General features: G+C 39.4%; 1 protein-coding gene across 1 annotated transcript in view; it reads left to right on the top strand.

Moving 5' to 3' along the window:
* Positions 1–21,317, top strand: part of pacsin1b (protein kinase C and casein kinase substrate in neurons 1b) — a 36,201-nt gene that overhangs the window by 9,542 nt on the left and 5,342 nt on the right. The window contains exons 2-5 of the mRNA XM_086293319.1: positions 14,819–14,944; positions 18,777–18,933; positions 19,815–20,050; positions 20,146–20,301. Coding sequence (XP_086149445.1) covers positions 14,885–14,944; positions 18,777–18,933; positions 19,815–20,050; positions 20,146–20,301 — 609 coding nt within the window. The 5' untranslated portion in view covers positions 14,819–14,884. The remainder of the gene's footprint in view (positions 1–14,818; positions 14,945–18,776; positions 18,934–19,814; positions 20,051–20,145; positions 20,302–21,317) is intronic.

The following is a 21,317-nucleotide window of genomic DNA, read 5'->3' as shown; positions in this document are numbered from 1 at the left end:
CGTTTGGTACCGGGCCGCGAGAGTTGAGGCTCAGGTGTGAAATGTATGGTTTTCAGGGTTTTTATCGGTTTTCAGCGTTTTTTTGTTATCGTTTTTATCGTTAACTCGGTTTTCCTGGGTCTTTTCATGTGTGTTATGAATAAATCTTCTTTTTTTCGGTACCGGTACTAGTTTTATTTTGTTGTATTTATCCGTGACACCTTAAGGCCGGTCCGTGAAAATAATGTCGGGCATAAACCAGTCCGTGGCGCAAAAAAGGTTGGGGACCGCTGTGTTACAGTGTATTAAAATTTCACATAGTGGACATCATTATTTGATCTTTGTCTAACTGGCTTCATAAGGCAAGGTGCAGTGTTGCTAATCTTTTGTCAGCTTTCTTTCGTTAATTTTGTCAGCTTTTTGTAACAAATCAAGAGTCTCACATATACAGACTGTGAGGAACTGAGTTGTTGGCCTACATTACATATTACACACATATTTTTATATACATAAAAAATAGGGGTGCAACGATATTCGTATCAATATTGAACCGTTCGATACAGTGCTTTCGGTTCGGTACGCATATGTATCGAACAATACAATTTTTTTTCAAATTTTTTTTTTTTCAATTTTTTTTTTTTTTTTTTTTTTTTTTTGTGTGTCCCGTTTGGATCTATAGCCATCAGAATTGTTGTCTTGAGGCCAAGAAAGATGCCAAGAGGATTTATTTTAAGTGGATCATCATATTGGTCCATTTGATTGACCTTTATTATAATTATGAATTTATTTTATTTTCAGTTGCAAACGGGACAGACATGACTGTGGGATAGGACAGGGGGAAAGAATGAAAGAAAGAGGGGGAGAGAAAGAAAGAAAACCAAAGGGGAGAAAAAAAAAAAGAACAATACAAAATTTGTAATTTATTTTATCAACTTTCCTTCTGACGATGCTGTCTGTGTTGAGCGCTCAGTGAATCTGCATTTGACTACTCCGCCTAGGCTCGAGAGTGCAGCCTAGGCGGAGTAGTCGAACGCAGATTCACTGAGCACTCAACACAGACAGGATGGTCAGAAGGAAGAGCGCAGGGCAAGCTAGCGAGACAGAAGTGGACCTCCCCACCCTCATTCAGATCTGGCGTTTGGAATTATTTTGGTTTTCATGTGACGTATGACCCTGAAGGTAAGCGAGTCATGGACTAAAGTAAAACAGTATGTTGGATGTGCCATGCAATGCTCAATTACATGGGTGGGAGCTAGTGTGTTAGCGCAGTTAGCTCGTTAACGTGTTGGCCGTCTAGCCCCTCTGTATAGGGTAGCTCGTTAACGGAGATTTGCCGTGTTGTGGCGTTAAGGTTATTTCAACGAGATTAACCTGAAAGCACTAGTGGGAACACAACGAATATGACTGCACATTTACACCGACATCATCCTAGTGCAAAGACAAAAACAACAAGCATGCATGCTACAAACTTTAGCCGAGTCATTTAGACAGCTGTTAGCACAGGATTCTCCTTATGGAGACCTGATATGTTTAATATGCTGCTGAGAATATAGCCCAGAAGAAGCGGATAGTATAGCTTTTATTTTGGAAAGAGACATTTCTCTGTAATAAACTCTCTTTTCCAAAGATGAGTGATTCCTCAATCAGATACAGGGCTCGCAATATCGCTAGCCCGACGTCCCGGGGCTATCTCTCCCCTGCCTGTCGGGCTATTGTAGGAAGAAAAAATATATGTCAATGCTTTTGCATTCTTTCAGAAATGTAGCTGGGTAATTATGTCATTGGCATCGGTGAGCCACTGTCAATATGTGACATATTGAAATCGTGTTTGAATTTGCGCTTGTTTTTTTGCTTTCACTTTGCAATCGCGCGAACTGTGTATAGAGAGCGACAGCACTGATCTGTGAGTGATGATAATTTGTGCACCAATTCCTCTGACATCGTCTTATTAATTGTTAGCTTACTATGCAAACATGACAAGTGAAATCTCCCGCAGCTTAAACATGTGAGAGGTTGATCGCGCAGAGAATCGCTGAGCTTATGTGAGTGCGGCAGGATATATATTTCACTACGATGACCTGGATGATTGAGAACCTTCACAGACAGATATATATTTTAGTTCTGCTGAGCCAAATAAGACAGGTCAGGGTGAAGAAGTGACAGCCAAAGAAAAGCTTACCACAAAACGGAGAAGTTATGACAAATCAGACTATAAGGCAAAAAGAAAGTGCAGCTTTATGGTTTCATGGACAAAAGAATTTCTGTGGCTGCAATATGACGAGCTAAAAAACAACACGCACAAGGGTTAGGGTTAAATTTAAAAACTGTACTTTTGTGTTAAAATATATATTTATAATTTTAATAAATGACAAATTAAAAAGGCATGAACATTTTTTTTTGTATCGAAAAAATATCGAACCGTGACACCAAAGTATCGAACCGAACCGAACCGTGAATTTTGTGTATCGTTGCACCCCTAATAAAAAATTAAAATGACTACAAAACTTAAAAACTGAGTTCCAGCATCAACAAAAATGAGCTAGCAAGACATTCGGGGGATTAAGTAAGACTATTGTAAAGAATAACTAAGCAATCAATTAGCAGAAATATGAAGAAGTGAACAAACTGCCCTTCCAACCCCAGTGCCAGAATAACACAGTGCAATCCAATTAACAGCAAACACCAATTAGGCAGCTCTTTTGCAGCTGGGGCTCACTAGCCTGCCATCTCTAACTGTAACCACCCAGCAGCTGATAAACAAAAAAATAATAATTAATGTTCAGTTATATGCTTAACTTTTGTTCTGAATTCCTTGTTAATTATTAAATATTTTATAGCTGCCCTGTTAGTAGCAGAGGAATGCTCTCTGGCCATCATACAAATTCCCAGCAGCTTACGTCAGTTTATCTCAGGGTCACCTACACACTTAGTATCATTGTAATCTCCCTATGACATAATCAATACTTGCCTTTTACGGCAGTCTACTGAAGGAATTAATGCCGTAATAAAATTAAGCTTTTTTTCTTTTTTACTTCTGAAGGATTTGTTTTAAATCTTGAAAGTGTTTGGTCCTTCCTAGTTCTGTAGCTTTTCCTTCTGATCTTCCCTCCCTCCTTTTGTTTAGAAATCAGAACTAACTTTGACGTTGCATCATCTTCTCAGCCTTTGTGAAGCTATGAAGCCTTTGTGTGGGTCGTGGAGCGTACTGTGATCACCCATTTTAAATGTCAACAACAGATCACACGGACAATTTATGATTAATGCCTTGCTGAACTAGCGTAGGAGTAGCGTTATGAACTGTGATTTAATCATTTTTTTTAATATAAGTCCATTTATTCAAATACAGAAACAGAAAAACATTGATTCATCTGTAGGTTGCAATTTCATACCTGTTAATCTCTTATCTTGAACACAACTTGATCGGGAACGGGTTGGGTCTGCCTTATAAGTCTGTGAAGGTTCTCAGTCATCCAGGTCATCGTAGTCAAAGGAGCTTGCAAAGAAAAGCGTCTGGACTTCTTTAAGTTACTTGAAGACGTTTCACCTCTCATCCGAGAAGCTTCTTCAGTTCTAAGGTCAAATGGTGGAGAGTCCCAGATATAAACCTAGTGGGAGTATCCCCCCACAGAGGGACAAAAGGACCCTACACCACCGGGCAGAACATGTTCCCTCTAAGCCTGAAGGAAAAAAGAAGGAACACACACATGTAAAGGAAGCACTCAAAACGTGCGGCTATCCTAAATGGGCGTTCTTAAAGTCAGCAAAGAGGCACAGAAAAGAAGATCAGACACCAGCGAGGGAGGATAAGAAAGACAGACGCAACAACATTGTCATCCCCCATGTAGCCGGTGTATCAGAAAAACTCAGGAGAGTTTTCTCCAAGCACGACATCCCGGTGCATTTCAGACCCAGCAAGACGCTCAGACAAAAACTGGTTCACCCGAAAGACAAAACGCCAAAACACAGACTTAACAATGTGGTGTATGCTGTACAGTGCAGCGAGGAATGCTCAGACCTCTACATTGGAGAGATCAAACAGCCACTTCACAAGCGCATGGCACAACACAGAAGAGCCACCTCCACAGGACAAGACTCAGCAGTCCATCTGCATCTTAAGGATAAAGGACACTCTTTCGAGGATGCCAATGTTCACATTTTGGACAGAGAGGACAGATGGTTTGAAAGAGGAGTGAAATAAGCCATCTATGTCCACTGTGAGCGACCATCTTTGAACAGAGGCGGTGGTTTACGACACCAACTCTCTGCCATCTATAATCCAGTTTTGAGATCCCTTCCCAGATGCCTTAACGCCCACTCACATCCTGGGCCATCTGATCTCAGGAATTCGCATGATAAGGTGGGGCCAGGTTTCACAATGAACTCACCCGAAACTCTGGCTGATTGGGACCCACACCCAGTTTCACACCTTGGCTCAGGCGATTAGAGGATCATCAGGGGGTCCTTTTGTCCCTCTGTGGGGGGTTACTCCCACTAGGTTTATATCTGGGACTCTCCACCATTTGACCTTAGAACTGAAGAAGCTTCTCGGATGAGAGGTGAAACGTCTTCAAGTAACTTAAAGAAGTCCAGATGCTTTTCTAAGCTCCTTTGTCTGCCTTATAAGTTACAGTGAAGTACTCAAGTAAGAAGCGTCCTTGTACAGACCTTTAATCATCCTGTGTGTTTAGTCGAGCTTTTCAGGTTCCTTGGTATATATTGATCTCCTTCTCTGTTAATTTAGTGTTAGTATATCCTGTAAAAATATATGCTTTTAGACTGATTTATAGACGTTGCCTTTTGCCTTACTTCCATTTCTGTGGATGACCACTGTGTGCTCAGATTTTTGACTATGCTTTCCCTCTCCTTGCCCTGTATTTGCATCCTCCCCTTGCAACCTTGTTAGTTAGACACAGGTTTTTCTTACAATTGGACATTGAGAGTCAGTAGCATCACAGTCATAGCAGTTGCACTTTTGCGTACCTGAATCTTTTTTTCTGTTTCTACACTGTGTACAGACTCGCTTAACAACACGATGCTGAAGACCTCCGTAGGTGAACATTTTTTTTCTTTTACACAGAAAACTGATCAGAAATCAATAAAGAATCAGACTTGTAGACCTGATAATTGCATTGGTGTCACTGAAATCGTATCGATATGCATACGTATCTGGGACAATCTAAACAAGCTAGGTCCACTTAAAGACCCAAGACCTCAACACCATCTGATAGAACCTGAGAGTAACAGTGTCTGTATTAACAGTGATTAAATCATATATGATTATGATATATATGATTAAACCATGTAGAACCAGGGCTCGCAAAATTTCAAAATCCCTGATAGCCCTTCGAGCAGGCACTCTTCAGTTTTTGGTAGCCCAAAATAATTTATTTAGCCCAAATAAAAAAAAGAGGACAATTTTTTGATTGATGTTTTGTTTCCTTTACAATATTATACATGGAAACAAAACATCAATCTAAAAATATTCAAAACACAAATTACAACAACAAATTACAATCATCAACTCAAATATTTGGTCCTAATTGAACAGAAATTTCTATGAACTTGCAAGAACTGTGTAGAATATGAATGTCAGATCCTGAATTTGAAATTTCCACTGAAATCACAGGTAAGAGGCAAGTGGAACCAAGATCTAGGACATTTGCTTTTTGAAGTTTGCAAAGACTGCTAAATTTTGCCAATGGTAGTTCACTCTTTGCAACATAGTACGCTGTTTTAAACTGATTTTCAGGTTTATTTTTAGTATGGTATTTGCAATTGGTGTTTGTTCTAGGAAAGATACTGCAGACTGAGCAATAATGCATTTCTTGCATTTCTCATGGGTTCTGATGGGGTCTTTCTTAAAATGACTGGTCCCAGTAACAAAGGCGGTTGTCGACTCAGAAATCGAGGGAAACTCACAACACACCCGGCAGAACATTATGTTATTTAGCTCGTCATATTCCAGCCACATAAATTCTTTTGTCCATTAAACCAAAAAAGCTGCGCTTTCCTTTTGCCTCGTAGTCTGATTTGTCATAACTTTTCCGTTTTGTGGTAAGCTTTTCTTTGGCTGTCCCTTCTTCACCCTGACCTGTCTTGTTTGGCTCTAAAGAACTAAAATACCTGCGTAAATCCATCTGCTTTTACACACATACTTACATAACAATCAGCAATTCTCTGCGCAATCAACCTCTCACATGTTTAAGCTTGCTGCAGGAGATTTCACTTGTCATGTTTGATAGTAAGCTAACGATTGATAAGACGATGCCAGAGGAATTGGTGCGCAATTAATCTGTGACTTACCAATCAGTGCTGCTGTTCTTTATACACAGTTTGCGCCATCGCAAAGTGAAAGTGAAAGCAAAAAACAAGCACAAATTTAAACGCGATTTCAATGTGTCACATATTGACAGTGGCTCATTGATGCCGATGACATAATTACTCAGCTACATTTGCGAAAGAATGCAAAAGCATTGACATATCCTTCCTTCCTATGATAGCCCGACGGGCAAGGCTGAGGTGGATTTTGGTAGCCCGACTGGAAAAATCGCTAGCCCCGGGACGTCGGGCTAGCAATTTTGCAAGCCCTGAGAACTGTGGTGGAGCTTGGTTGCATTTTCTGAAGGGTTTCAGTTGATGGGGGCTGGCGGGGAGATCAAGTGATCTGCCACATTTGCTGTAGAAGTTGACTTTGTAAGCTTCGTAAGCTTGACTTATGCCACACTACAAAGCTCCTCCAGTATTGGTCTAAAGAAATGTGACTTTAAGTTTCTGCCTGTACTAAATCTGAAAAAGTCCAATTATCAACTTCAATAATTATTTTATAGTCGTTTCATGCTTTTATACAATCATATAGATGTCTCTCTTTTGCTGAATAGTCTTATTTTAACATGACCAGTCAAAGGTTACCTAAACACAATCTTTGTATGCATTTTATTTAACAATATGATCACTGAACACCTCACACACCAAAGTAAAGCATCCCCAGTGCTCAGCCCTGCAGCTTGTCTCCCCCCACCCTGCGTTTTCTCTTCCTCTTCTCTGTCCTCTGCTACTCTGTCTGAGCCATTCAGGCACAACACCATAGGATTATCTCTCTCTCAATGAAGCAGGCACACACGTAAAGTTTGCTGATCATATCAGAGATTTGAGTTCTCGGCTCCTGTTTTCCTGCTATGCACACTGATGCACCGTGGCTTAGTCAGACAGAGAGGACGGCAGGCAGCACTGAGCAATAATAAACAGATACGAGGGGTGGAGAGGAAGAGAGGGGCTGCCTTCTGGAGAAGCCCACGTGTCTTTTTTTTCTCCTAGCCATTAGCCGCTGTTGATGGAGGACTCGGGGTAAGCTTTTGTTGCTTCTTGGTGGGCTGTGCTCTCTTACTCTTGCGGTCTTTTGACAGCCTTTGTCTGGGGGTTTTACTCTTTTGATGCGTTGATGCCACTGGCCTTTCACCCTGGAAATTGTAATGCTTTTTGATGCTTATGCACTTGCAGTGGAGGGATAGGAATTCCTGATGCTCTTCCTTGTTTTTTGAGGATGCGGATCCAAGATTGCAGGTTATACTTGGGAAAAAGTCAAGAGTTAAACAAAGCAGCGTGATGGTAATTCATTTTGGAGGTTGCCGCCACTGTTTGAGGTTGTATATGCATGTGCGGGTTGGTATGAATGCATTGTTTCTGCTCACAATGAATAACTCATTGCATGATTTTACTTCAATTTAGATACAGTCATATTTATATAATAGTGTCTGTGTCGCCTTTATCGTTACTTGACTTTAATGAAAAGTGGGAGAAGCTGTTCAGCGGTTGTTTTCCCGCACTGCGATCTGCCTTTATGCACGCGAAGCAAAGGGCTATCCACAACAAAAGCCCCTCTCGGCATGTAGCTAATGGATTAACCAGGCATGATAAACACCCACTTCTTTACCCCACTCCCCACGCTGCATTGCTGCCCAGTTTGTTTTGCCCAGATTTGCCAGGTTACATCATAGCAGAAATTCCCCTTGATTATTTGTTTATTTATGGAGTAGTAAGCTCTGGGGGGGTGGGGGTGTCCAACCAATTTCCTCCCTCACTTCATCTCGGCTTTTTATTGTCAAAGGTGTCACTCCATCCTTTTCTCCATGGTTGACCCAAATAACCACGCAGCTTCTGCCCCTCCCCCTGACTTCTTATCAAAACACATCACTGGTGCTTCTCTTTCCATTGTTTCATATTCTTCTCTGGGGCATCAAACATTTTGCTCTTAATAGCTTTTGTATCGTTTTTGTTGTTTAATGCAACAGTAATCTGTCTGCTAATATATTGAGCTTTCCCAAGACAGATTTTAATTTGGTTTCCATATTCACAGTGCGTGGTGTGTGGAACAAAATGATGTAAATAATTTAACATGTCAAGAAAAGTGCTATGTCTTGCCAATCATTACATGTTGCTACTCTCATTTGTCTGTGATCAGTAACCATTTAGATTTGCATAAACACTGGAAGCAGGTGGAAACAGCCAGCCTGCTATTGCCAAAACACATTAGCCATCCACATAATATATCAGGTTTGTGTAATCCTTACAAGGCAAAATGTAAATATTACAAGCTGTGGTTTCATGCAGAGTTAGAGGTAGGACTGTTTCTTTGCTTTTTACCTGGCACACAGCCCCCTCGTGAAACAATAACCTTAAAAAAACATAATAGAATTTGTTTTAGATGGAGCCAAAGTTAGCTATGGATTTTCCCTTTTGCACTATTTCACCCGGTTTCCAATCTACTTCGCAAAGCCAAGTCATTAGATTTATGTTTAGCAAGAGTCATTAAAGCAGCGTTGATTTATATCCATATAGATCCATATAGATCTATGTATATATAACTCAGAGAAAGAAAGAGAATATTTCTCAAAATGTTGGTTTAACATACAAAGTTTGTCATTCCTGACAGATTCACTGGTCCATTTCTCTGCATTCCTGGTTAGTCCCTACAAAATACATGTAAAAATAAATTGCTCCATATTTAACATCAATACAGTGTCACAGAGGAAATTAGATTCTCTGACTGTAACATGACTTGTCTGGGGATGTTTTGTCTTCCCACGGTGGCTGTAGATGACATTTTACTTGCATTTCATGTTCATATCATTTGCATTTTATCTTGATCAGCATTCCAAATATTGTGGTTTGTTTGTAAATGTTGTTTGTAGGTCTTGTTTCATATGCAGACATTCACATCTTGCTACATATATTTATTAAAAAGGAAGCCCCTGTGTCTCTGATGCTTGCAAATATCTAAAGAAAATTAAGTTTGGAATGTTTTGATCAATATGCAGTGGAACAAACTAGCAGCCTATGCCTACGCAAGCAGTCTGGTTTCTCCCAGAGGAGATTATCCTGCAGTTATTGCTACAACGGCTAATCCAGGATTCTGTTTTATGCGCTTCCTTTTGTTCAGACTGAAGTGTTTTAAACGATTGTCTGTAAAACTGAAACTTACCAAATTCCCAACCCTATGCGGTTACAATTACAAGAAGGCTAAAAGAGTGCCAATCAGGACTGATGAGTTTGTGTTTGGCAACCTACCCAAAAAAAACAGCAAAGCGATGTCATTTTTGTTGGTACCTTCTCAAACATGGGAATTTCTCATTACACAAGCTGTCAGTGTACAAGTAATAATAATAATAATAATGGATTGCATTTATATAGTGCTTTTCGGGGCCCTCAAAGCGCTGTACAATTCCACTATTCATTCACTCTCACATTCACACACTGGTGGAGGCAAGCTACAGTTGTAGCTACACAAGTGTATAAGTATAGTAGTGTAGAAGTATTACAAATGTCATGAATCGCTGTGCGGCAGGCAGGAGTTGGACCCAAAATGTAGGACTCAGAGACTCAGGGGATGAACTCAAAATTACAGCTTTATTTGCTGGTCACAGAAAACGAGCATACAAAACTAAACTGGGAAAATATAAACTCACACTTTGCAGAGAGGCACACGAGGAAACACACAGCTTGAGGGACAACACGACACTGACTCAGAGAAACACAGGGTTTAAATACACTGGGAAGTAACGAGGGGAATGAGACACAGAAGGAGGGCACAGCTGGGAGAAATCAGGACTGACGAGGCAAGCAAAGCAGGACGCATTCACATAAGACACGGACCTTCAAGGTAAAACAGGAAGTATCACACAGAGACGCGAACTTGACACAGTGGAGACAGCAACTAAGAAACACAGAGACATAAACCATAAGGCAGAGGTCTAAGAACCAAAATACACAGAGGGAAATACTAAGCTTGGAACACAAGAAACTAGACTTGAGGGAGTAACAAAAGACCAACCATAAGAACATAATGCACACTGCAGAGTGACAGAAAACAAGAAACTCAAACATGCAAAGACACACACTTACACAGAACAGAGGGGGCACAGAGAAACATGAAGGGCAAGGGATCAAAACTAGAAACGATAGAATAACTCACAAGTACAATAATACAAAAAATCACAAAGAACTAAAAACGCTGGGTCAGGAGACACAGGACCCTGACAACAAAAGTAAACTGAGTAGTTCTCAGGCACATTTATTGAAATATTAAAGATATATTTCCAAAACGAGATAGAGGTAGCTGCTGCAAAACACTCTAATTAACCTAATAAATGCCCCAGACCTTCAGTTTAACAACAAAACAACAAGTTCCTTTCACCATCAAATAGTCATGTTTTTTAGTTTGCATGAAAGGAAGTGTGTTCATTGTCTTTTAATTCCCTAAAAGTATTGCCTTTCATATTTCCTGACTAATAAAAGTGGATATTCTTTAAATGTACTGCAGTAGTCACACACCACAGTGCAACATAGGAAACTACAGTAAACACAAAAAATTACAAAGCACTGAAACAACAACAATGTAGCATAAAAATATATGTACAGTTTAAACAGTGTGTATACATCATGCCCAGTTAAGAGCTTTTTGTCGTCAAGCCTTTCTTGCACTTTAGCTGGGGAGTAATTAATGTTTATGCCACAACCAGATGCACTCTCCTGCATCTCCCTGTGTTCTGTTTTCTTGCCCCTTTCAACACGTCACCACACATCGACACTCTTTTCCCCATTTCATAGGCAGTCATTGCACCCACAAAATGTCTATCTGAGCATTTTAAATACATTTCACATTACTCATATCATGACTTACACCTGTAGGCTCTCCAGATTTTGCAGACTAGATGGCCGGTTCTGCTTGTGCACAATGAAAAAAGCACTTTCTGTCGTGTAGAAGTGACAAAACATTGTAGATAAAAGCCATAAGTCTTAATCCAACTGATAATCTGAAATATGTGTTTCTGGCTGAAATTGATCTATAACCTTAGTATGGTTCATTACCTGAAGCCATAGATTCTCAGAGTTTTTCTCAAAATCCTCACATACCATACGAAAGTGACCAAGATCGGATTTGAAAATATCAGATTTGTGCCGTTCACACTGTCATACCATGATTGGATATGGGTCGCATAGGGTCGAAAAAGTCGGATTTGATGCACTTGCGCCTGCAGTGTGAACGTTTATTATTATCGGGGGATATTGAAGTTTTCCCTAGGTAATCTCTCACTAATCTATGCGTTGGTATTTTTTTTGTGAAACACTTGATGTTTGTTTTTTTTTTCTTGAAAGGTGCTATAGAAGTTAATATTATTTACTTACTTATATTGCTGGTTCACGACTTTAATTCCATCCAGTGGTATGCTGTGTGGCAGTTTGACAGTGTAGTCTTTCTGAAACTGCAATTTGTATTGTGTACTGAACCTGGTGGGCGTGAGGCATGAGTTTAAATATCGTTAGGCAGTCTGTGTGCTTAGTAATTATGCTGAGGTTTTGTAATCTGGTGAATATAGATATAAATATTAGATATTTTCAGACAAATAGAAAATCTTGTGCCATCACTAGTAGCCACAACTGATTAACTTCTGCAGCAGGTGTTCCAGTAAGGCCGTGGGATAATATTAAGTGACCATAATGAGTGAAGATTACCCTGCAATTTTACAGCAGTGTTCTGATAATAGCCACCTGAGTCTATGCCACTGAAAATTAATAGCTAGTCATTAAATCTATTGACAGAGTAATCTCACGAGAGCAGGTAGAAAATAGCTGGAAGCATTCAGGCTATAAGGGTAAGACTGCATTTGAGTTCACCTGATATCAGCATGTATAAAGTAACCTGCTTGATTGACTAACCTTTGATGTCCCTTGATGCCAGTCTCTATTTTCCTTTGGTTTGTACGTTGTAATAAAGTTTATTAGCATATTATTGTAGTTTTTGTGGCAGCACCTTTTATTACAGTAGTAGCTGAGTAACAAAGCAGAAAAAATTACATAATAATGTGGTAATTTCTGAGTTATTACAATGCAATTACAAAGTAATAACAGTTAATATCAAGCAATATCATGGTAGCAACAGTGGTTACAGTTGAGTAATATTACACTCAAACTAGGGCTGGGCGATATGGCCTAAAATCCATATTGCGGTATAATTTGAAGTACGTGCAGTAACGATATATATCGCGATATATTCTTTTCTTCTGTATAATGTATTTTCGACACTGTAAGGCACACTTAAAATCCTTTAATTTTCTCAAAAATCGAGAGTGTGCCTATGAATTCTGGTTGTGCTTACTGACCTCAAACCGATTTTGGCATGCAGAAATCTGCTAAAAAATGTTTTAGTACAACTTTGGTAAGCCGCACTGCTTGATGGATTGTCAGAGCATTACGGCTGCCGTAGTGAGGAGCTTTGTAATAATTTGGACCCAGTAATCTGGGTCCAAAACTTTGTCCGCTTCAGGTCCCAAAGTCAAACGAACACTGAGAGTTAAAAACTGTCTAAATTCTTTCATCTTTAATAAAATCATCAGCGTTGCTGCTTTACCAAGTGTAACAATTAAGTTTAACATCCATGCATCCATGAAAACAGAATTTATTAAATTTAACCGAAGTTAGAAGTTAACAGGAAGTTAGCTCGCTGGTTTCCACCTAAACATGACAGGTCAGGGACAAATGCAATCGCATAGCAGGATGCTATACACGGGGCAAACTTCAGTCAGGAGAACAACTGAGATTATTCATCCACAATACGAGGTTAGTTATTAATATACTGCAACAACATGGGAATAGAACAGCTGCGAGAGAATTCAACATTAATGAATCAATGTTACGGAAGTGGAGGAAGCGCAGTTTTTGGCTTTCCCCGTATTTCAAAAGTGCTTCATCTCTTTGCTATGACTGTTGCCCGGCATAATTTGCAGATGATAATGGTTGTAGCCGCTGTGACACTTTCGGCCAAAACAGGCGCAGCTTGATGACATCATCAACATGCGCTATCGGGGTAGAGCGGTATAGTCAAAATCTCTATCGTTGGCCAAATTTATATAGTTTCTATCATATATCGTTTATATCGCCCACCCCTTACTCAAACTGATGTAACTGGATAATAAGGGGGGTAATGATGTGGAAATAAAGGCATCCGAGTGATAGTAATAGTTTAGTAATAGTAATTAGTAATAGTAGGGTAATACCTTGGTAACAACATGATAACCTGCTAGAAATAAGAAGGTAATCTTCACATTTTTATACAGAGTTTAAATTGTAATAACCTCGTAATAATAATGTAATTTTGACCAATTTTTTTGCATATTGGATAGTATTACTATATTATATTTATTGAATTTATTCTACCATAGATTCCCAACACCCTGCTGGTTTTAAAAGCAATAATGTAAATATTATGCTGCAAAATTCAAACCCACCTGTTACTCCATGTTAACAACCTTTTAAAACAAACTTAATGAACAGGACCACCTTTCACAGCATATTTTATATCTGGATGACAACACGTAACATGGTAAAAATATTTCAGGTAGGAAGGAAAGTGATCATGGAATGCATATTTCAAATGTCCAGTATACAAAAATAGGATCTCATCCATGTTCTCCCGCTTATCCAATTCAGGTTTGTAGGGGGGCTGCGCCGTCTTCTTCACTGATCTCTAACCGTCCAAAGATCCAGCCTCTCTTGCAGCAAGTAGCATCAGACTGCCCACTTGCATACTGTAAATGAGAAGTTTTGAAAGAAGAATAATGTTAAAGCAAGCATGATGTAATTGGCAGGTCTTTGAGCAACCATTTCAGAGATACGGATTGCCTTATTAAAAAGAAAAAAAAAAGAAAAAATCCACTATTATAATTTGTGTATACAGTAAAATAATTAATTTATCTTTTTTTCTTTTCTGCCCAAAATAGTATATTGGAACACATTTGAATATTTAATGTGTATTATTAGAAATAAACCACAGCAAAATTCACTAGGGATGGATAGCTATATTCTGAGTACACCACACCTCTAACACTCTCGCCTAAACTGTTGAAACTGGAGTGCTTAATTTTTGGGTGAATACTTTAAGTAACAGTATAACTAACCACATCTAGTTCTTTATCAGTATTTTCAATAATTGTCAGCTATTTTGAGAAACCTTACTTTTATGCAACCTTAGTTTTTATTCTGTTAGTCAAATAAGCTAATAGGATATGGTTTAAGTTAATAAGTACACGGTCCCAAATATAACTATAACTATAAAATCACAGACATTACCTTCTTATTTCTAGCAGGTTATCATATTGTTACCAAGATATTATGCTACTATTACTAATTGGTTTTGCTTTAAACAATGTTTTTTAGTGAATCTCACTGCAGATGCTGGATTTGTTCTAATCGGATTTATAAATTCTAAAAGAGTTGTGAACTGAGTTTTTATGTGTCTCACACATCAGAGGGTTTTACATTCCTCTGCGCTTGTCTTGTCTTACAGTGCATAAGGAGAGTTATTTTGCTGCAGACTACCACAGCCTAAAGCCACCCTGCCAAATCGGGGACCATGTCTGGAGCCTACGATGAGTCCGCCAGTCTGGAGGAGACCACAGACAGTTTCTGGGAGGTGAGACAGCTAGGAGCAACATTTGACAGATTAAACTTAGCTGGGAAGTGACACGACCTAGTAATGAACTCTCAGTAAACCTACTTTATCTGAGAGAAAGATACAGGGCCTCATTTGTCAGCCGTTTGGAGATTTGCACGTAAATCAGGCAAGTACTTGCCACTGCGCATAGCAACAGATTTATCGACTGGAATGGATCACTGAGCTGCGGGTGCCTCAAACTCAGATCAGAAAATGACGCACACATTTCCTCAGCATGACAAATTACTCTATGTTGGTGCCATTATTTCTGATTGACTCGATTTATCAAGCCACATCTTGTATTATGGCACAGTTAAAATGAAAGGAAAAACAGAAATATTTCATTGTTGGCCCAACCCGTGCTCTCAAAGTGTAAGAACTCCTCACCAGTAGTCTTTTTTTTTTTGTCCTGTGTATCTTTGTGGACAAGTCACCTTAAAAAGCTGTTCCTCAGGAGGTAGACCGAGTCCGCCATTAATCAGGTGTTTCAAACCCAACTCCTCCACTGTGCACGCGAGAGTGCTCTTGAACCACTTCGAGTGGTCCATTAGACTAGAAAAGTGGTGCATAAATGCCAGCCCATTTACCCGTTTGATTGCTAAACTGTGATCCTGATGAGACATCAAGCTGAAATGTGTCACCATATATTAAAATGCTCATCAGAAAATGAAGGAAAAAAATACAAATAAAATCAGCACAAGAACTAAAATAAAAATGCTTAGCTTATAAACCAAATGTGTCTTTAGCTGCCTTTTAAAACAATCCACAGAAAGAGCAAAACCTCCGGGGTGCAGGCAGAGCCTGCCGCGGGCCTCAAAGGTTTGATCAGCCCAGGCACTTAGGGCATGAGGGGACAGTTTGTTGAGTTGTGGTTATCTTTGTTAAATGGAAAATAAATGGGCCTTTTTCACATGAAACATAGCAAGAGCATGTACACACAGTAATGAATGAGTACCTACCTACACTGACTCTTTGGACTAATAAACACAAATTAAAGGTAAATACAGTTCACTTTACCATAAAATGTTGCAAACAAGAGCAATGAAGGGGTTAGATGAGGGGTGAAAAGATAAAAGCTCCCTGGCACTGTACATTAATCTTGGACGACCTGTCAATGCAAGTGGAATTTGACCAGCATATTTATAAAGAAGCTGATGAGGGAAGAGGAAAAGGTGAGTCAGTGGGTGTGGGATACCAGATGAACAAACTGCGGTTAATGCAGGGCAGAATCGGAAATAACAGGAGGGTTACGCTGAGTTCAGAAAACACTATTTCAGGGGGCTTTTTCTAAATGGTAGCATTCCAAGCTGTGATTGGCTCATCGTCCATGTCTATCAGCCAAGTCAGAGTAAGATTTTATAATCTCTGAATTTGGCACCAGTATAGACAAAGGCAGTCCAAACGATGGATTAATAGAGATGGGATGAGGATGAGTTATCTGTGGGACAAATCACCTTATTCCAGATCATGCCAGTGAAAAAGGTACTGTGTTTATTGGTCCCAACAGGTTGATAGTTTATCACTGTAGATCAGTCTTACTTTGTTTGATTAATCTGTTGTTTTCTGTATATGAAAAATAGGAAATTTCCAGCACAACTTCCTATGGTCTGTTTGTTGCTTATTTCATCTGTCTGTCAGATCAAAGATTTTCAGTGTACCATCTGCTAAGTTGAAGGATTGCACCATTTTGTCAAAACTGAAATGCTGGAAGTAGGCGATTTTCTGCGTAAATATTAATGGTTTCTGCTTGTCTGTTGTTTCAATTGCAATTTGTTGTTCTGGGTTTTTCCCACAAGATTACATCAGCTGCAACCTTTCCTGAGCAAAAACAGCCCTGAGTAATTTGAGAAACTAGTGCCAAGAAGCTCATTCATTATATATGAGAGGTGGTGACTCAGGTGAGGTGGTAAGGTAGCAATTTGCTGTTGAAATTATTCACCTCATCAGTACAGACTGTCCTGTTGCTTTATGTTCAGATGCAGGAGTTTGTTTGATGAATGTACTCAGGAGGCGCTTTAGACAGAAGACTTCATACATTCGGGTTTTTTATATTCGATCTCCTCTCAGACTCGGTTCAGTTTTATCCTCATCATGTCTCTTCATGTTCGGGAGTCAGGTGGAGGAGCAGAGGTATTTGCTTCCAGCACATAGTCACTTTATCACAGTCAGCCACTGCATTACTGCTGTGGAGCTGCTGCAGTGCTGCCTGCTGATCGCTGACTCAGCTCACTGCTGCTCCAGCAGAGGCCTGGTCTGGAATGCAATCATTTGCTCCCCCCAGCTGCTTTCATTTAGTTCCGATTTTAGGCTTGTTGGGTGTTGCTTTCAAGGTGTATTAAGTGTAAACATCTAGTGCCTGTTCAGCAAAGATGCAGTCCTGCTAAAAGTGTAAAATGAAGCCAGTAAACTGGGGTTCAGCCTCTGTGTAGCTCTCTCTCTCTCACAGGGGCTCTGTCTCTCGGCAGAGCTCTCCATGAGGTTGCTGCTCCTGCATCCATGGAGAGTTGTACATTATATGACATTAACCCATCCCCTGCTTTCATTGCATAACTTTGCACAGCAGCAGCAGCCATTTCCCTGCTGATCCTTCCTGCTTCACCGACAGGCTTTTGGGGGTTTTTTTCAAGGTGCACCAAATAACAGTAGAAGTACACAGGTCATGTAAATCCATTATCACTTTAATACCAATCCTTTATATAGCTTTAGCTAGAACCAGAAAAGACCCATATTTTAGGAGATAGTCTGAGACAATTTTTTTTCTTGTTTTGTAATATATATATATTTAGGCATTTATTCAAATGTGTACAGTTGACATGACAGCAGATAACCGTGTGACATTGGTCCACAGTTGCAAGTAGTTTTAGTGAAAAGTAGTTTTTACAAACAAAGGGGGTATCTGAAAACTATCTGAAATCACAGTATGGGTCCTAATAACCCAGTGATGCTATGGGAATTCTGATGTCCTGATTTGAACATTTTAGGACACATTTAAGTTAAAGGAGACTTACTGTGCAAATTTCAAACACGTTTTTATTCTTGGACCCTACCAGAGTGACTTTGCATAAAATGCAGTTTAGAATAATCTTTATTTATCATATAATTGGCCTTTGTGCAGCCCTTCAGTTCACCTTGTGACTGAAACAAGCTATTTTAGCTCCCCTCCCTTTAAGTCAACTTTTGTCCGATTGGCTGGGACGTGTGTGGGGTTACTATGCTCAAGGCCACTGGACCGTCCTTGATCAGCTGTGTTTGTCATCATCCACTTCAGGCTCACTTCAGATAGTCTAATCAGTGAACCAAATCAGTAAACTGAGGTGGACAAACAAGCTTGACTGAGGATGTTTTAAGCCAGCAAACAGTTTGTGTCACTTGCTATGCGGTTAACTGACAAGTTTGTGTAAAAAGGATTATTGGACTAACAGTCTATTTATTGTGATACCTAAAAGATGTCTGCAGCCTTTTTTGACTAGCAGCTTTTCATAGAAAGCTGTTGGTCTGAACTGATTATAAATTAACTAAATCTCACAGCTCAAAGCCTTAGGTGATGAATTTTCTTCCAAGAACCTCGATGAGGCAGAACACGAATATTTTAAGAACATAATCATTAGTGATCCCCACAGCAGATGGCTGTTCCTCCCCGAGCCCACTTCTTCCTGTTCAAAAAAATAGTTTTTCCTTCCCACTGCCATCAAGTACTTGCTCTGTTACAACAAAATTAAATGCCATCAGGCAACAGTTGGGATTTGGTTGTGTATAAATACTGGGTGAGTAACCTGAATGTCACTGTGATGTTTATTTGTTTTTATATAAGGTTGGGAACTACAAACGCACGGTGAAGCGGATTGATGATGGTCATCGGCTCTGCAATGATCTGATGAACTGCATCCAAGAGCGTGCCAAAATTGAGAAATCCTACGCACAGCAACTGACCGAGTGGTCCAAGAGATGGAAGCAGCTGGTAGACAAAGGTGAGAGATCATTTTACCCAATTCCAAAAAACATTGGATACTTTGTAAAAATAAAAACAGAATGCAAAGATTTGCAGTTCTGATGAAGCCATATTTTATTTAAGGCAGAGCACAGAAAACGTATCAAGTGTTTAAATTGATAAAATGTGCATTTTGATAATATCTGATTTTATATAAAATGATATTATGTACTGTAAACGGGAGATATTCAAAATCTTTGCGATTTTATGTTGAGGGCCATTATTCTGACTTTGTTTCATAATTTGTGAATGTAGTTTTTTGCAAACTGATGAATCGATGCCAATCTTTAATTCTATGAAACTCTGCCTTGCAGAGGTATTTTTTTTATTTCCATTAATAAAACCCATTTATACTCATGTTAATGATCTGCTGTTAGTTACTCCAACTGTTTTTTAGTACCAGATACCTTTCCAGAGACAAATTGTTGCCAACAAATTCAAAATCAGCTATTATTATTCATGAAATAGTGAAATGTCGCAGTTTAAGCTTTTGATATTTTTTGTTCTATTGTGAATAAAATATGGGCTTATGAAATTTTAAAATCATTGTCATTGCATTATGTTTTAATTGACATTTTACACAGAGTCCCAACTTTTTCAGGGTTGGGTTTGTATTTCATATTAACATGGAGATACATTACTAGTCTTTATTTACAAATTGCCTTCAAAGTGCAGTAAACAGAAAGACATCTTTTGCATTTAATATGGGAACAGTTTTCCTCAATACCCATTTATAGATTTTAGGGAATAGACCGATCCTTCCTCTAGGCTTCTGCTCTCAGTGTCGTCTTTCACCCCCCAGATCTGAGTCCATGTCAAATAAAGTTTTGATACTTTACCCACACTTCCTTCTTTCACTAGGGCCTCAGTACGGCACAGTAGAACGAGCTTGGATGGCGATGATGACAGAGGCTGAGAACGTGAGCGAGCTCCATCAGGACATAAAGAACTACCTGATCAATGAGGACTTTGAGAAAGTGAAGAACTGGCAGAAAGACTCGTACCACAAACAAATGATGGGTGGATTCAAGGAAACCAAAGAGGCAGAGGAAGGCTTCAAGAAGGCTCAGAAACCATGGGCCAAAAAGCTGAAAGAGGTGAGGGAGTGTGGACTTTACCAGGACTCGTTTTAAATCTTCAAAGTTTGATTACATACTGCTTTCTTCTGTTTATGTTGAATTTCCTTCTTCAGCTCGAGGCTGCCAAGAAAACATACCACATGGCCTGCAAAGAGGAGAAGCTGGCTACCACCAGAGAGGCCAACATCAAGGGAGAGTCATCTGTGGCAGCTGATCAGCAGAAGAAACTCCATGAGAAAGTGGACAAATGTAAACAGGACTCACAGAAGGTGAGAACATCAGCTGCCGCTGCTCCAGCATCATTATGCAAAAGATATTTTCTGCAATAATGCCAAAGGCAAATAAGGCTATTTTAAGGCTGTCTGATTGGAGCCAGTGCAGCATTGTTAATATGTGACAGTATGCCACTCCTTCAGTCAGTAACTCTCATTCACTGCTCTTGACATGGACTCTAGTCTCATTTTACTGCCTCAGTGCTGGAACATTTGATACTGTTCTCTCAAGATTAGTCCGTTTCAAATTGACTCCATAAATGAAACTTATATGAACACGTGGAATACGTGTGTTATTAAAACTAAAACAATGGTCACCCCAAGCCATTTTGATCTTATTACAGACTGAAATATAAATAATTGTAATCATTTTTTAAAAGCAGCTCAGTCACATTATCTGGGGTTTTTTTGGTGGTTTTTTTCTTTTTTGGGGGGGGGGGGTGGAGCTTAAAACAGGAGACAGGAGAAAGCTGACATTAGTTAGAGACTGGTTCTTTGGCACCAGAAGTAGAAGAACTTCTGGAGCAGAACCATTTCAGTTAAACAGAATTAAACTGACATTGTACCACTAATCTAGGACCAGTGTTATTAATTTCAACTAACAAATAGGCTAATGCCAGTGCTCAAAAATGGCTGGACCTAAAGTTTGAAACACTGATATAACTGCCTCTAGGAGGTGCTGCATCAAAACATTCACAGGGTAATTTACAGATGCAGCGTTCTTCTCGTGGTACCAGCCACTACTTCCATTCATATAATGGTTCAGGTGCCGTGATAAAGCAGCCAATTGTGTGTGTGGTGATTGTAAGGGAGCAATGTCAATAGGGATATGATTTTTTTAACTGTTTTTGGACATCAGTAGAGTAGTATGCCACAGACATATAAGCCAAAATTAATCAACTACAATAAGCAGGATGCTTTCTTTGTTCTTTTTGGTTATTTGTCCATGACAAGAAGCAATTTCTGATCAGTCAAATTTTATTTGTAACCTTGCCTGAACCTCATGCTAGGTA

This window comes from Aulonocara sp. 'chitande type north' Nkhata Bay, linkage group LG5 (assembly GCF_057382095.1).
Source record: "Aulonocara sp. 'chitande type north' Nkhata Bay isolate Kocher_YH1m ecotype deep benthic linkage group LG5, A_spYH_male_GT1.1, whole genome shotgun sequence".
Lineage (NCBI taxonomy): Eukaryota > Metazoa > Chordata > Actinopteri > Cichliformes > Cichlidae > Aulonocara > Aulonocara sp. 'chitande type north' Nkhata Bay.
Note: the sequence above shows the minus strand (reverse complement) of the source record. Positions and strands in the feature narration are given on the sequence as shown.